Here is a 17,712-nt window from a genome sequence, read left to right as displayed (position 1 = left end):
CTCTATTATTTATCCCAATATTGTCGTCCTAAGCAATATGTGATCCTATGTGGTGCTGAAATGCAAATGAATTAGTAATTTCATAAAGTGTAAACGACATTATCCCACCCAAGATTTGGCGAATCTGCAAGTTCAGACCCCTGGTTTCATAAATTATAGATTCCCACCCTTAAATTAACACCGTTACTTTTCTCTCAAAATAACCCCTATATCTCAAATAACTCCAAAGGAGATCTCGGCCAAGCCAAAAATCTGGCCTGATTCCGACACCATTGGACCTCCTTACACCACCATCAGCATCCTCTTATCCTCCTCACCAAAACGCCTAAGGCCTTAACTTTTCCACTCGATTGCACCTCGGCGAGGTGCCAGAATTTGGATAGAAAGGGGCAACAAAACGCGAAAACCTAAGGAAGAGGCGGCGGCGACGATTGGCGGGCAATTGCAATCGGCAACGTTGAGGGTTTTGGTGGGGGCAAGCCTGCAATGCTATTAGTGGTCTTGGGGGTGGTTTTCGGTGCTGAGACCTGTCGGAATTTGGATGAAACGCCGATTGACACTAAAAGCGATGGCCGATGATTGGGGGGTTCAATTAGGCGGGGAGGTTAGGGGTTTTCATGTGGGGTTTGAGGGGATTATAATGGTGGTGTCGGTAGGGGTCGATTATGCCGAAAATAGGCTAGAATGGCCTGGAATCGCTGGTGGGGTGAATTTAAGAAGTGAAGGGTTATTTTAAAATTTTTCGGTGGGGTGAATTTGACAAGTGAAGGGTTGTTTTGGAATTTTCATCTTTGAAATGACCATTTTACCCATTTAACTGTTAGATTAAATAGTTTTCTGTTAATTTAAGGGTAGGAATCTACAATTTATGAAACTAGGGGTGGGAACTTGCAAATTCGCCAAACCTTGGGTGGGAAAATGTGGTTTACTCTTTCATAAATGATATGACAATTCTAAATAAGATAAACAGGGGGCCCACATATGACGACGACATCATAGACTCACAGGATTGTTGAGTGGGGAAAAATGTAACGAATTCCACATCGAAAACGTATTGGACTCTAGGCCTTATAAAAGGAGAAAATCCCTCAATCTAATAGGTTAGTCTTTTAAATGTAAAACTCTTAACCGTAACACTAGAAACCTCATTTGAATCCCCCTCCTTTGATTCCATCTGCAATTGTTTAAATCTGTAAAAAATAAGAAAATCTTTTTGCTTACATTTCTTATTAATTTTTCTTTTAGCCATGGAACTCCATGTAAAATATGCAAACAGTGCCAATGTTCATAGAAATAAACCCTTAAAGCACTAGTTTAAAAGAACCCTATAAAAATATGATATGTGTATAAGCAACTCCTGTTATGCCACCTAATTTTCCCACTTACTCCACGTAGTTGTTCTTTTTTGAATAAGTCAATGAGACAATATTCTCTCAAGTTGTTGAGATATATTGTTAGCTTAGCTGCACTTTTAAGTAGGCAATAATCTCTCAGATTTGCTCAGATTTGTTGAGGAAATCTTCTTGTCAATTATTTTATTTTATGTATTTAAACGTAGCCTTAGACATTAATAAAGGACAAGAAAAATTCAAGTCTTAGAGTTCATTTGTGGAGGACGGGTTACCCTTTAAGTAAAACCCAAATCAAATCCTTTATCTTCCTTGTTTGAGCACACACCAAAGTGGTATCGGAGCTGTCGAATCCTGCTTTCATGGCAGAGCAAGATCTTCCCCGTACTTGCTATCGCGAACTTTCTAAAGTGGTAGCCCATCATACTGCTTCCTTACAACGTTTAGAGGAAAGCTCCAACAACACAAAATCTTCCCTAAATGATGTTCGACGACAACTCACTTCCATCACTCTTGCTCTAGAGAGACTTTTAAAGGCCCCTCACCTTGAGCAACCAGAAGGTCCCTCTTCTTAATCCACTCGCAATCCATTATTTGTCGACGATAATTATCGTTAACCACTAACCCCAAAAATTGATCTCTACAAGTATGCTGGTACTGAGGATCCTTTGGGATGGATATTACTAGCAGATCAATTCTTCCTCTTGTACCAAATTCCTACTCCCCAAAGACTCCTTTATGGATCTTTTTATCTGAAAGGAGAAGCACTATCTTATTTCAAGTATCTCCAACATGTAGGAGAATTGTCTGATTGGGCATCCTTGGTTTAGTCTCCAGAAAAAAGGTTCAGCCCCACTGAATATGAAGATCCTGAGGGTGAAATCACTAAGTTACGCCAAAACCTCTACAGTTGCGATGTATCAAACTCAATTTGAGAAATTTGCCCAACGTGTTGATGGACTTCCAGATAGATTCCTTGATCGTACCTTTGTCAGTGGACCACGAGATGATATTAAAGGGATGGTAAAACTACTTCGTCCTACATCCTTGAAAGAAGCAATTGGCCTAGCTCGACTGCAAGAGAAACACCATTGTAAGGATAGAAGAAGCTTCTCAACTCCCAATAAGCCCATTACATTTGTTGCCATTACACCCACCAAGCCATCACCTTCTCTCAAGCCTCAAAGACTTTCTTATGATGAGATGAAAGCAAGAAGAGACAAGGGCTTGTGCTATTATTGTGATGAAAAATTGGGGCCAGGACACAAATGCAAGACACTTACTTTTTTCTTTTTGGAAGGGCAAGAAGATAGTGATATAGATTGTTCAGATGATGATAGCCCAGTTAGTCCGCCCCCAGCAATCTCACTCCATGCCATTTCAGGTGTACAAATGCCACAAACTATGCGAGTTACTGGCATCGTTGCTAACCGCTCTGCTTTTATTTAATTGACTCAGGCAGTACCCATAACTTCATGGATCTGTTGATTGCTAAAAAAGCCAACCTACCCATTTCTCAAACCACCAACTTCACTGTTATGGTAGCCAATGGGGATAAACTATCTAGTGAAGGTAAATGGTCAAACACAAAGCTTTCAGTTCAAGGCATTCCTATAGTTACAGATTTTTTATCTTCTTCCTTTGGGCGGGTGTGACATTGTACTTGGAACCTTTTGGCTTCAAACACTTGGGCCTATTGTCTGGGATTTTTCCCGTCTAAGCATGAAATTTTTGTTAAAGGGTAATTCACACACTCTCACAGGAGCTACTACTAAAGACATATCTATCTTAGATTGTCATTCCTTTGAGAAGTCTTCCAAAACAGGAGTAATTGTTAGTTTATGCTCCATCCAAGAACTTGACACCTATCCAACTCCACACCCATTACTTCAAAAGGTCCTAAATGATTTTCATGATGTTTTCTCCATTCCAGCGGGCCTTCCTCCTAACCGAACCCATAATCACAAAATTCTGCTTCTTGAAGGAGCTCAACCTACAAATGTGCGGCCATACCGTTATCCACATTTTCAAAAAGCTGAAATTGAGAAAATTGTCAAAAAGTTGCTTCACGATGGTGTTATTCAGCCTAGCCAGAGCCCATACTCATCTCCAGTCCTTTTGGTGCAAAAAACAAATGGAAGTTGGCGAATGTGTGTTAATTATAGGGCCTTTAATAATGTCACAATCAAATATCGCTTTCCTATACCGGTGGTGGACAAGCTTCTTGATGAATTACATGGATCAAATTTTTTTTCAAAATTGGATCTTCGATTAGGCTACCACCAAATTCGAGTTGCACCAGAGGATCTTCATAAGATAGCCTTCCGCACCCACGACGGGCATTACGAGTTTCTTGTCATGCCTTTCGGTTTTTCAAATGCTCCATTTACTTTTCAAATTCTAATGAATGAAATATTTTGTCCATTTTTGAGAAAATATGTCTTAGTATTTTTTGACGATATCCTGATTTATAGTCAATCACTCTCTGATCATGTGGTGCATCTTCAAACTGTACTTGAAGTTCTTTGTCAACATAAGCTTTTTGCCAGGCTATCAAAATGTTGATTTGGATGCCAATGAATTGACTATTTGGGGCATACAATCAGTTCAGATGGAGTATCAGTGGATAATAAGAAAATTGAATGCATACAGTCTTGGCCATTACCTAGTTCTGTTAAGGCATTAAGTGGGTTTCTTGGATTAACTGGCTATTACCGGAAATTTATTCAGAATTATGGTAAGTTGGCAGCTCCTCTCACAAATATGTTAAAGAAGGATTCCTTTAATTGGAATCATGAAGTACGCCAAGCATTTGATGCACTCAAACAAGCAATGGTTAATCCTCCGGTTCTCTCTCTCCCTGATTTTTCAAAGCCTTTTATTATTGAATGTGATGCTTCAGGTGCTGGGATTGGGGCAGTTCTAATGCAAGCAGGGAGACCTCTTGCCTTCCTTAGCCAAAAATTGCAAGGGAAAAATGTTTTTTTCTCTACATATGAGAAGGAACTGCTTGCTTTAGTTTTGGCAGTGAATAAATGGCGTCCTTACCTTTTAACAATCGATTCATTATCAAGACAGATCATCACAGTTTAAAGTATCTGCTGGAGCAACGAGTGGGTACGCCAGTACAACAACGGTGGTTAACTAAACTTTTGGGATATGATTTCAAGGTTGAATATCGAAAAGACTCTTTGAATCCAGCCGCAGATGCTTTATCACGTAGGGAATTCTCTTCAACTTGTTTATCCTTATCACAAGTGATCCCAAGCTGGTTAGATGAGATACGTGCCTCATATGCAAATGATCAAGATGTTCAAACCAAACTCAAACAATATGAGGATGGAATTCTTGATAAAGTGAAATTTGTTGTTCGTAATGGGATTCTTTTTTTATAAGCAAAGGATTTATTTGGGCCCCACCTCTCCTGTTCAAGAAAAATTGTTTCATGAGTTCCACTCTACCCCTACATTTGGACACTCTGGATTTCATCAAACTCTACAAAATCTGCGGCAAAATTTCTATTGGTCCGGGATGCGAAATTCAGTACGTGACTTTGTCAAAGAATGTGACTTGTGCCAACGAGTAAAATCCATGAATACAAGTCCAGCAGGACTCCTTCAACCTTTGCCAATTCCTACCCAAATATGGACTGATATCTCAATGGATTTCATAACGGGGCTCCCTAAATCAAATGGTCATGATGTTATCATGGATGTTGTTGACAGATTATCCAAATATGCCCACTTCATTGCTTTGGCACATTCTTATACAGCCCAATCTGTGGCCAAGGTCTTTCTTGATAATATATTCAAACTGCATAGGATGCCTAAATCAATTGTGTCTGATTGTGATAGACTATTTCTTAGTTCTTTTTGGAAGGAATTTTTTAAGCTCAATGGGACTCATCTTTGCTTTAGCACTGCATACCATCCTCAATCCGATGGACAACCTGAGGTAGTTAATCTCTGTCTTGAAAACTATTTAAGGTGTTTTGCAGGTCTTCGTCCTAAAGATTGGAGCAACTGGTTACCATTGGCAGAATGGTGGCACAACACTAATACCAACTTATCATCTGATATTTCTCCTTTTGAAGCAGTTTACGGCTACCCACCCCCACTGATGAGAATCCTAACACATCATGCCAATCACAATTGCTAGGGATTTCATTGAAGACTCAAGGACAACATGAAGATCAACATTCGGCCCAAGCATCCCAAGCACTCAAGGAAGTTCACAAAATTGTCCAAGAGGTCTTAAGGTTACAAGGCACGGCTCAAGCCCAATTTTGTGACCTAAAACGTGTACAAGAAGTGGGAGCAAGTTTCATTGGCCCAAGCCCAAGTTTTGGGTGTCATTTGATTCAACTTTTGGAGGAAAAACCCTAAAAATTGTTGTTAAGGACAAGGGTCCTTAAATTAGGGAAAAGTTGCCCACTTGATCATTAAATGGTTATGGCTTAATTTTAGCATGTGTGGTGGACTTTTGTTTATGTATTTAAATGTAATATTTTAATGTTTTCATTATGTAATATTTGCTAGGGTAAATCCCTAATTTTTGTAAAGCCTATATAAAGGCCACTTGATCATTTTGTAAAGTAACTTTGAATATTGAATGAATAGTGACTTGTCTTGAGAAAGAGTTTTCTCTTGTTTCCTTTACCCAAGTTCGGCCAAACTTGGTGGTGGAGTATCTTTCAAGCTGGTGGTGTTTCCTTTAGGCTTGATTGAGTCCTTGGTCATCTCTAATGTAAGTTATATTCCTTTAGTCTCAAGTAAACTCATTTTCCGGATTTTGTTTTGCATGGTGTGTATGAATCCATTTGTGGTGCATTTGAACATAAATGACTTTGTGAATGACTGGAGTTTGATATAAGGAGTTGTTTTTAGTTATTTGATGGTTGTGAATGTGTATGAAGTGTGATAGCCGAATGGTCATAAAGAGTTGGAAGAAAACCTAGCCTAGGATGAGTCAAAAGTGGTTGTTTTGGGGTAGTATATGAATTGAGTTTGTAGAAATTCATATCACCCACTAATTTCATCTTATTCAGGAGACACCATTTTTCCCTCCAGCATGGCTGAACACCTCAAGAGCAGAGAGCAGATTCTCCACCGATTGCGTGAAAATCTTTCAGCAGCACAAAATCGAATGAAGTTGTTTGCAGACCCTAAGCGTACTGATCGGGAGTTTCATCCGGGAGATTTTGTCTATTTAAGATTACAACCGTACCGACAAACTTCATTGGCAATTCGTCGCTCTTTGAAACTAGCCTCGCGATTTTATGGCCCCTATAAAGTCCTTGAACGAATTGGCAGCGTAGCTTATCGATTAGAACTATCGGAAGACTCCAAAATACACCCCATCTTTCATGTTTCGCAGCTCAAACCCAAGGTTGGCAGTACAGTGGTTCCATTGATCAATCTGCCAGAAATTGCATGCACTGGAGAGCTATAACCTGTTCCTCAACAAATTTTGGCTAAAAAGATAGTCCAACATAGAAGGCGTAATATCATTGAAGTTCTAGTTCAATGGTCTGGCTCTAGTACGAATGAGGCTACATGGGAAAGACTCTTAGACTTAAAAAGGGAATTTCAGATCTGAACCTTGGGGACAAGGTTCCTTGACAGGGAGGGTCTGATATGTGTACAAGCAACTCTTGTTATGCCACCTAATTTTCCCACTTATTCCACGTAGTTGTTCTTTTTTGAATAAGTCAAAGAGACAATACTCTCAAGTTGTTGAGATATATTGTTAGCTTAGTTGCACTTTTAAGTAGGCAATAATCCCTTAGACTTGCTCAGATTTGTTGAGAAAATCTTGCTGTCAGTTATTTTACTTTTATGTATTTAAACGTGGCCTTAGACATTAATAAAGGAAAAGAAAAATTCAAGTCTTAGAGTTCATTTGTGTAGGACGGGTTACCCTCTGAGTAAACCCAAATAGAATCCTTTATCTTCCTTGTTTGAGCACACACCAAAATATGAATAGAAGTATAGAACAAGTCCATGACTAATAAAAACTATAAAGCACTGGATGCTCTCAAGCGAACTAATTAGTTATCATCAATTTCCTATGAAAGTCGTTTGACTTTGGTCCTCCCTAGTAAATCACCACAACACAACGAAAACAAATTTCAACAGAGGAAATTATCATTGACAATAAATAAATAAAAATTCTAGTGTTCTCCTGCCCGTCTTCTTCGTTCCCATTTATCAAACAAAATTGCAAATTATCCAAATCATCCAACACATCTTAAGTGAATTCACCTCAATCCTAATAATTTTTAAGAAATTAAGCAGCCAAAGGAAAAAAAAAGAACTGCAAAATTATGTTTAACGTTAAGAGAGGAAGTGGGCTGCAAGGGATGAGGACTCCCAACAACAAAGGAACCAAAAAATGATTATCTATAATTTAACCAACCCCCTCCGCATTTCTCTCTCACATACACAGAAGTAGAAGAAATAATTAGAGCAGAGATTCTACCACATTTGGCACATATAAGACAGTTCCTAAAACAGCTTTATTTCAGTTTAGGTAAATGTTGCTCACTGTATAAGCAGAGATGACAATTAAGTCCAAATTAACCCTTTTACAAATCCAGAGGTCCAAACTCCCAATCACAACTAACCAAGATCTTCAACAGGAAGCAAACATAAATAAGCCGAGTAGCTAGAGCAATCATCCATGTAGATGAGAAGAAACTTCAAAGAGAGACAATCATATAATATAATTAAGAAAATATATAAGCAACTAACTTTACTAAGAAATCAAAACATACAGTTGCATCTAATGACTATACAGGTGCAGATAGAACTTTATTGTCAGAGCAAAGTATCTCATCTCAGGGCACTGGAAGCTACAACCCAAAACAAACAAATGCCACAAAGCGAGAATTTCCAGCAAAGGTGCTCTTTCCTTATCATGTCTATAAGAATTTCTCAATGCTGGTGGTCAAAGTGGATTTAGGAACAGCACCGATGACTGTATCTTTCTTATCCCCATTCTTGAATATAATAACGGTTGGGATGCTCCGAATCCCATATCGAGTAGCAATTGAAGGGCTCTCATCAGTATTCACTTTGTAGCATTTAAGCTTCCCGGCATACTGTTTGGAGAGCTCATTAATTACCGGGTGGATCATCCGGCAGGGTCCACACCACGGAGCCCAGAATTCAACCAAAACCGGGAATTCAGATTCCAGTACAAGTGATTGCCATGTTGAATCAGAGACTGCCGGCACTGTAAGTTTCAAGAAAACAATACATTAACTTGTTTTTATTAGTGATATTCTTCTCACAATGTTGTAAAGTTGCTTTAACTAAATGATAAATAAATAAAATCAAGAAACACATGATGATAATGATGATTGTAAGCTAATACTGCACTTGATAAACGCTTTTTGGATCTTAAAAGCTCTTTCTAGGTAAGAAGCATTCAAGGGCTTTTACAGAAAGCGCTTTTACAAAATTCTCTCTATCTTCCATCATCATTCACAGACAAACAATTATTAGCGAGTTACGTTTCTAATTAACTATTTTGGATATTATGATCCAAAACAAGCACACAAAAAGTGGAAAATTTTCCACTTTTCAATTTTAAGAAAACACAAACATATTCCGGAGAAGATAAATAATTCAACCGATACTTAACAACTAAAATCTGAAAAGATAAATAATTCAACTGATAATAAAAAATAAGCACTATCCTGACCTTCAACGGCCGTTTCTTGAGCCTCGCAAACGATTCGTCCACCGCGGCCAAGTTTCAAGCTCGAACTCTGACGATGACTCACCGATCCAAACGAGCGAGTAGGAACCACTTTAAGGCCTTTGAACTGCGGCAATCTCCGCCGAGCAGAGATCGAAGAAACCGAAGAAGACGAAAGTTTGGCCGGCGAAACAGCCGGAGAAGCCGAAGCGCGTGGAACGCTGACGCACTCGAGCACGGCCGCCATCGGAGGAGATGATCGGAGGTCTAGTTAACAGGAGATACGAAGAGATTTTTCTCTCTCTTTTTGGTGTTGTGTGTGGTTTCTGTTTGGAGTTTATTTGGACTTTAGTTGAGGAGTGTGTTTGTGGATGATGTTGAGACTTTCTCCGGTGGATATTCTGCAGTTTGGACAAGTGGCGAATAAAGATTTGCCACGTTTGCCTCAACGTTTAATTATCGAGAATAATTCCGTTATTGAAAGAATATTATTATTGATGTCAAATATTTTTATAATTTGTAATATTTGTGTGAGATTGCAATGCAAGCATGTTTTCAGCCAAGGTTTCCCGAATCTTCCATAAATAAAATTGAGGGTGAGAATATAGGATTTATGAAATTGAGGTGGTAACCTTAGTTTGGCTAAAGCTTGCGTGGGAACAAGTTGTTAGAATTTTTAATTTAATTAAAATTCTAATTACCCATATTTACTATTTGGTCCAAAACCTTTATTTGTAATTTCACAAGATTTTCTAAACCATCGTACTAGAAAATTACATTAAATTGGAAGAACCTGCAGACTACGAGAAGACAAAATTGTGAAGACCAAAAGACGATTTACAACAATTTGTTATGACGAGAGGTTAGTAGTATTGATTTGCTTCTACTGTTTTTATAAATACTTATGAACATGTACATAAATTGAAATTTTGTAATTGTATACATGTTGATTGTATGAATTGAAATCTTACATTTGGTATTAGAGCAAATTTATAATCTCGAACATGTATATGAATTGAGATTTTGTAATTGTATACATGTTGATTGTATGAATTGAAATCTTACATTTGGTTTTAGAGCAAATTTATAATATTTGCTAATATTTAGAATATATAAATTTAGCACTATAAAGTACGATTTTGAGTGCTATTTGATTCTTCATATTTGATGGATTTTGCCATTGATAATATAAATTGAAATTGATATAGTTCATGTGTGTGGAGACCATCAGTTCACGCCAAATTTTCAACCCATGAGTTGTCGGAAATTTGGCCAAAATCAGCCTCTACAGCCATGAAAATAGCGGCTGGAATTTGCAAAGAACGGGTTAATTTTCTGGGTTTTACCAACCCAAAACCCAGTCCATTAAAGTTAGTCCAATTTTATTATATTGAGAAATAAAGTGCAAGCCCAATTGATCAATTAAAATGTGTAAGCCCAATTTATTCTAAATGGTTAGTCCATCTTTTTTTTTTTTTTTTTTTTTTTTTTTTTGTGGGTAAGTATTTATAAGAAAAGGACAGAATTTACAAGAGGCTATATGAAAAGGGTCAACCTACTATAGGATAAGCCCTAGGCTAGGCTCAAAAGAATCAAGTAATCACTAAGACTAACAAAAAAACTAAACAGACACTAAAGCCAAAAGCAAAACAAAGCACTAACACAAAACCAAACAATGAAAGCACACCTTAACCAAGGCTGCCCAGCAACAGTCACTCCTCTTGTTTTACAATCTCAAGACATGCCCTTAGTTAGCAACAATGCTCAGCAAAACAAAAGAAGACACAACGAAAGTCAAAAGAAGAACCCAAAACAACTTAATCTTCATTCAAGGCATCAATCGACCATAGCAGGAATAAAGGAAGAGAACTTGAAGATAGCCTTAGGGAGGCCCCACGAGTCCGCTAAAGTCCTATTAGTAAAGGAGGCCTTGAAGTTTTTAAAGTCCATAGCTCTTTTTCTCACAATGCATTTGATTGAATCAATAATAGAACATATATCTTTACACTTTCCCCCAAACATCCTACTATTTCTCTCCCTCCAAACTCAATACACCGTTGCTCCCAAACAAAGCTTAACAATAGCATAATTGAGCTTTTTTCCTTTCCATCTTCTAGCAAGATATAAAGTATAATCATGCCAAGGTCCTACTAAATACCCCAAATGAGCTAACTCAAGAATACTACACCATATGGATACAGTGAATGGACAAGCAAAGAAAAGATGATCCAAGGATTCTTGTCCCATATTACAAAAACAACAATTAGCATTAGAAGTAACACCATTCCTCATTAGCCTATCCTTAGTGGGAAGTCTTCCTTTTATAGCCATCCAAACAATCATAGCATGCCGAGAAATAAAATTGGTCAATCCATCTCATTAAGCCCAATTTCTTTAAATTGGTTAGCCTATCTCACACAATCCAATCCACTTAAATTGGTTAATCCAGCCCTTTAAGAGTCAAATTGGATCAAACAACCAAATGGGTCAAAGCCGACTTGGACCAAGATTAAGTTGGACCGACATGACTCGACCCGAAACCAAATTGGGTCAACATGACCCGAGACCGAACCGAGTCAATTGACCTAATTAGAGTTGGTGGTCAAAGTCAATGGTTAAACGTAACAGTCAAAGTTAGCAGTCAACTATTAAAGCTAACGGTCAACTGTTAAATCTAATAGTCAATTGTCAAAGTTAACGGTAAATGGTCAAAGTTAACCCGATTTTAACCTTGGTGCGTGAGTGGGGTGAGGTGGTTCATGTGGGTGCGTGAGTGGGTTTCTAGAGGTGCGTGACAGATCGTATGAGGTTGTCATGGCACTTGTGGGTCTTTTTAGGCATGAATAATGAACTATTCTTGTTTTAATTTATATTATTTTGTGTTATGTGCAATAATAGATTATGTCATTTTGTGATGTCCTATAATCGTATATATTTGATTAATTTAGAGTGGCCACAACATCTAGTTATGATAATATATGCATTAAGTAATACTAATTATGATCATATTAAAGTTAATGACATTGTTTTGTAGTTAATCATGTTAATATAATCATTTTACTCACGGGGAATGTTACATTTTCATGATTAATTAGGATGAAATAGAAATTATTTTTATTTCTTAATTAGCCCACATGTATTATGAAATATTAATAATTTTTAGTTTCATCATTAAAGGATAATGAATCATAATATGTAATGTCTTTACCCACACGAAAATTTTATGATATGTTGATTTATTTAAAATTAGTTATTTGTTTTACATTGGTAACTTATAATTTTTGTTGATGGCTTGTGCCTCATAATTTATTTAGTAAACATATATGTTTATGTATATACAATTGATCAAACTTTGATGATGGTTGAGGACAAAATTCCTTATTTAAGTGGTGACAACTACAAAAAGTGGAGGGAGACTGTCCTTCTTCATTTAAGGTACATTGATCTTAACTATACTCTTTGTAAGGAAGAGCCACCTGCACCTACAGATACTAGCACTCAGGTTGAGATTGATTTGTATGAATAGTGGGAGCGATCCAACCGTTTAAGCATGATGCTTATCAAATCTCACATTATGAGTAGTATTCGTGGGTCGATACCGGAGTGTGAGAGTGTCAAAGATCTGATGGATGTTATTCATGCTCAGTTTGAAACATCAGATAAGGCATTAGGCAACACCCTTATGAATAGGTTGACATCTATGAAGCTCACCAGTATTAAAGGAGTTCGTGAGCACATAATGATAATGAGGGACATTGCTGCTCAATTGAGACTCATTCAGATAGTGATTGATGATGATTTTCTGACGCATTGTGTCCTGAACTTTCTCACATCTCATTATACTCTTTCAAGATGTCCTATAACACACAAAAGGCTAAATGGTCAATCAATGAACTTTTAACCATGTGTCTTCAAGAGGAGGAGAGATTGCTTTAGGAAGTTAGTGAAACTGCACATCTAGTGACCGGAAATGTCAAGTACACTTCAAGCAAGAAAAAGAAGTGGAAGGGAAAAGGCAAGTTGCATAAGGTTGCGAGCAAAGGAAATAAGGACAACACCAAGTGTTTCTTATGTAAAAAGAAGGGACACATGAAGAAGGATTGTCTTAAAAGAAATGCCTGACTTAACAAGAAATGTAACCTCACATCTCTTGTGTGTTATGAATCTAATATGATTTGTGTTTCTCATAATGATTGGTAGATTGATTCTGGTTCTACAATCCATGTTTCTAATACCATACAGGGTTTTCTAGATCAAAGGAAATTGATGGGAAGTGAATGAAGCATCTATTCAGGAAACAAGCTGCCTTCACGTGTTAAAGCTGTTGGAACATTTAGACTTATTTTAAGTACTAATTTTATTTTGGATTTGGAACGAACCTTTTATACTCCTAGTTTTTCTAAGAATTTAATTTCAGTTTCTAAACTTGTAACTTGTGAATACTCTTTCAACTTTTATGGTAGTTCTTTTAATTTAATTAAGAATTCATCTATTGTTGGAAATGATACTATAGTTGATGGTTTGTTTAAAATTCATTTAAGTGATACCGTTCCTTATAGTTTAATGACTTCACATGCTAGTACTGGTATTAAATGTACTGCTATGAGTGAAAACTCTTCTTTTCTGTGGCATAGAAGATTAGGACACATCTCTATTGATAGGATTAAAAGGTTGGTAAATGCTGGAGTTTTTGAAATTTTTGACTTTACTAACTTTGATACTTGTATAGACTGCATTAAGGGAAAGCAGACTAACAAATCCAAGAAAGGTGCTAGGAAAAGTTCTGAACTTTTAGAAATCATACACACAGATATTTGTTGCCCTGACATGAGCTTAGTGGTAAGAAATATTTCATCACTTTTATTAATGATCACTTACGATATATGTATCTCTATTTGTTTCATCACAAGGATGAAACATTGGATGCTTTCAAAATATATAAAACAGAAGTAGAGAAACAATATGGAAAACAAATTAAGATTGTGAGATCTGATGGTGTAGGACAAACACTTGGTCTATCTGCTAAATTTCTTCAGTAGTAAGGTATTGTGGGTCAATACACCTTGCCTGGCACACCATCTCAGAATGGTGTAGTAGAACGGAGAAATAGAACATTAATGGATATGGTACAAAGTATGCTAAGTAACTCCAAACTTCCTCATTCCTTGTGGATCGAAGCTCTTAAAACTGTGGTGTATATATTAAACTGAGTTCCAACTAAGGTGGTTCCCAAAACGTCATTCGAGTTGTGGAAATGTTAGAAATCGAGTTTAAGTCATTTACTCGTTTGGGGTTGTCCAGTTGAAGTTAGAGTTTATAATATACAAGAACGGAAGTTAGATCTTAGGACTATTAGTGCATATTTAATTGGATATGCTGAGAAATCCAAGGGATACAAGTTTTATTGTCCGAACCATTCCAATAGAATTATTGAATTAAGAAATGCCAAATTTCTTGAGAATGACGTGGTCAGTGGTAGTGATCAACTCAGAGACTTAGTCTCTGAGAAAAGTGATGTTTCAAATAATGCTCCTACATCAAGTAAAAGATTGGTCATTCATCAATAATTCCTACTAATTATGTAGTGTATATGCAAGAGTCTGATTGTGACATAGGTGTTGAAGATGACCCAGACACGTTTTCACGTGCTATGAATGGTAGTAAATCTGAGTTATGGTGTAATGTCATGATCGACGAGATGAATTCTATGGCAGATAATAAAGTTTGAGACCTTATTGAGTTACCTACTAGAAAAAAACCTATTGGTTATAAATGAGTATTTAAAACCAAAAGGGATTCATTAGGCAACACTGAGATATATAAGGCTAGGCTTGTTGCCAAGGGGTTCACGTAAAGGAAAGGGATAGATTATAAAGAAACGTTTTCTCCAGTTTCTAAAAAGGATTCCTTCTACATCATTATGACATTAGTTGCCCATTTCGCTTTAGATTTACATCAAATGGATTTGAAAAGTGAAAACAACTTTCCTCAATGGTGATTTGGAGGAAGAGATTTATATGAAACAACCTGATGGGTTGATTTCAAGTGATGGTAAGCATTTGGTTTGCAAGCTTCAGAAGTCTATTTATGGACTTAAACAAGCCTTCTAGCAGTGGTATTTAAGATTTCACACTGTTATCTCTTTATTTGGTTTTGCATAGAATGTTATGGATCAATGTATATACCACAAGGTTAGTGGGAGCAAAATCATATTTCTTGTGTTATATGTAGATGATATTCTTCTTGCAACCAATAATTTGGGTTTGCTGCATGAGGTGAAACAATTTCTCTCTCAACACTTTTGTATGAGGGATATGGGTGGGACATCTTATGTCATTAGTATTAAGATTCATAGGGATAGGTCTCAACATGTTTTGGGACTATCTCAAGAAGCTTATATTAATAAAATTCTTGATAGATTTAGGAAGAAGGACTGTTTACCCAGTGTTGCACCCATTGTTAAAAGTGACAGGTTCAATCTGAACCAATGTCCTACACTTGAGATTGAAAAGGAACAAATGAAAACCATTACTTATGCTTCAGCTGTTGGAAACCTAATATGTGTTTAGGTTTGTACTAGACCTGACATTGCTTTTGTAGTTGACATGTTAGGAAGATATCAAAGTAATTCAAGTTTAGATCATTGGAGAGCTGCAAAGAAGGTCATGAGATATCTTCAAGGAACTAAAAGTTTTATGCTTACATATAGATGGTCTGACATTTTGGAGGCTGTCGGATATTCAGACTCAGATTTCGCTGGCTGTGTTGATTCTTGGAAATCAACATCCATATATGTTTTTATGTTAGTCAAAGGTGCTATATCTTAGAGAAAGGCCAAACAATCTTTGGTTGCCATTTCTACCATGGAAGCTGAGTTTGTTTCCTATTTTGAGGCTACTACACATGGTATTTGGTTGAGAAGTTTCATTCTTGGGCTTGGAGTTGCTGAGTCTGTCTCTAGGCCAATAAGGTTGTATTGTGACAATTCAGCTGTTGTGTTCTTTGCTAAGAATAATAAGAATGCAAGTCGAAGTAAACACATCGACATTAAGTACTTAGCAATAAGGGAGCACATTAAAGCCAAATAAGTGCTCATTGAACACATACATATCGAGCATATGATTGTTGATCCTCTAACAAAAGGCATGCTACCAAAGACGTTCAAGGATCTTGTAGTTCAAATGGGACTACGTCCCACTTTGTCACTTTGAAAGGTAATACTTTCGTTCTCTGAAACTTTATATTTTGGTTTTTTTTTTCTCTTTAAGTTGTATACATGTTACTTGGAGAATAACAAACATTCTAGAGGATCTGGAATAAACATTTGAGGTTTGTTCATAGAGAGTAATATTCCACAATAATGAGTTTATTTAGAAGAAGAAAATTGCATAGTAATACATGGAATATAATACTTGTTTAAAAAGGACTTACCGCTATGATCCATGCAATTTTATTTTTCTGATTAAACATAGAGAATGTAAAATTACTATGTGTGGACTGTGTAATAAAAGTTTGGACCAAGTGGGAGAATGTTAAAATTTTTAATTTAATTAAAATTCTAGTTACCCATATTTACTATTTGGTCCAAAACCTTTATTTGTAATTTCACTATATTTTTTAAACTGCAGCAGTTATCCCTTGGCAATTGTCTTTTATGGAAAGACTATTGCATGAAAGGGAGCAATTACATGTCTCCAATTCAAGCGATTTATTTTATTCCAAAACCATCGTATTGGAAAATCACATTGAATTGGAAGAACTTGCAGACTGTGAGAAGACAAAATTGTGAAGACCAAGAGACAATCTACAACAATTTGTTATGGCAGAAGTTTAGTAGTATTGATTTGCTTCCGCTATCTTTATAAATAATTATGAACTTATATATGAATTGAAATTTTGTAATTGTATACATGTTGACTGTATGAATTGAAATCTTACACATGTCGTTTACTCTTCAAAACATTTATAATCATATCGATGACCATCATTGGTCCGAAATAAGTAAAGTAGTTTATTTTCATCAACCAATGTATATTCAAAACATAATCCACGATCTGTTTCTGCTTTTGCAGCTAAGTAGGCAATAGTAGTCTCTGAATCAATGTCTTTAATTTGAGCACGACAATGACAATCCAGACTATTTTGCAAATCCTTTCTTGTAAAACCGATTGTAGCAAAACCTCTCAACTTGATCAACCATGTAGTCCATCACTTGAGAAGCTTTGACACCCACATGTCCAAATGATTTTCAATGAAATAACCAATATTTATTATGTGTTTTGAATCCAATGTTCAAAGATTGATCCATTAACATGTGTTTTGCTCCAAAAAACTAAGAATAATAAGAAAGAAATTTAAATGCATTAGATAGTTTATAAAGTTTTAAGAAGGGGGGATGAAGTTAACTACCTCTAGGTGATCGAGTGCTTTGATAGGGACTCTTAGGTGTATTACTCAAAATGTCCTGAGTTCGAGTCCCTCTACGGTTGATAATAGGGGTAACCACTGGAGTTCTTACCTGACCGGTAGTTCCAGGTTGCTAATAGGTGTAGCCACTGGAGCTCTTACTTAGTCGATAATTTCAAGGTTTCAGGGGATTAGTTGAGGTGCACGTAAACTGACCAAACACCTCCGGTTATTAAAAAAAAAAAAAAAAAGG

At 36.6% G+C, this 17,712-nt stretch overlaps 1 protein-coding gene across 1 annotated transcript; it reads right to left on the bottom strand.

Moving 5' to 3' along the window:
• Nucleotides 1-8,085: 8,085 nt before the first annotated feature.
• LOC116112365 (thioredoxin-like) lies at nucleotides 8,086-9,414 on the bottom strand. The gene is made up of 2 exons (XM_031398505.1): nucleotides 9,057-9,414; nucleotides 8,086-8,585 (listed from the first exon to the last, which is right to left on the bottom strand). Exons 1-2 carry the CDS (start codon nucleotides 9,298-9,300, stop codon nucleotides 8,272-8,274), a joined length of 558 nt encoding a protein of 185 aa, XP_031254365.1. The 5' UTR covers nucleotides 9,301-9,414; the 3' UTR covers nucleotides 8,086-8,271.
• Nucleotides 9,415-17,712: the final 8,298 nt, after the last annotated feature.

This window comes from Pistacia vera, unplaced genomic scaffold (genome assembly GCF_008641045.1).
Source record: "Pistacia vera cultivar Batoury unplaced genomic scaffold, PisVer_v2 Contig660, whole genome shotgun sequence".
Classification (NCBI taxonomy): domain Eukaryota; kingdom Viridiplantae; phylum Streptophyta; class Magnoliopsida; order Sapindales; family Anacardiaceae; genus Pistacia; species Pistacia vera.
The sequence above is the reverse complement of the archived record's forward strand: the minus strand, read 5'-3'. Positions and strand labels throughout refer to the sequence as shown.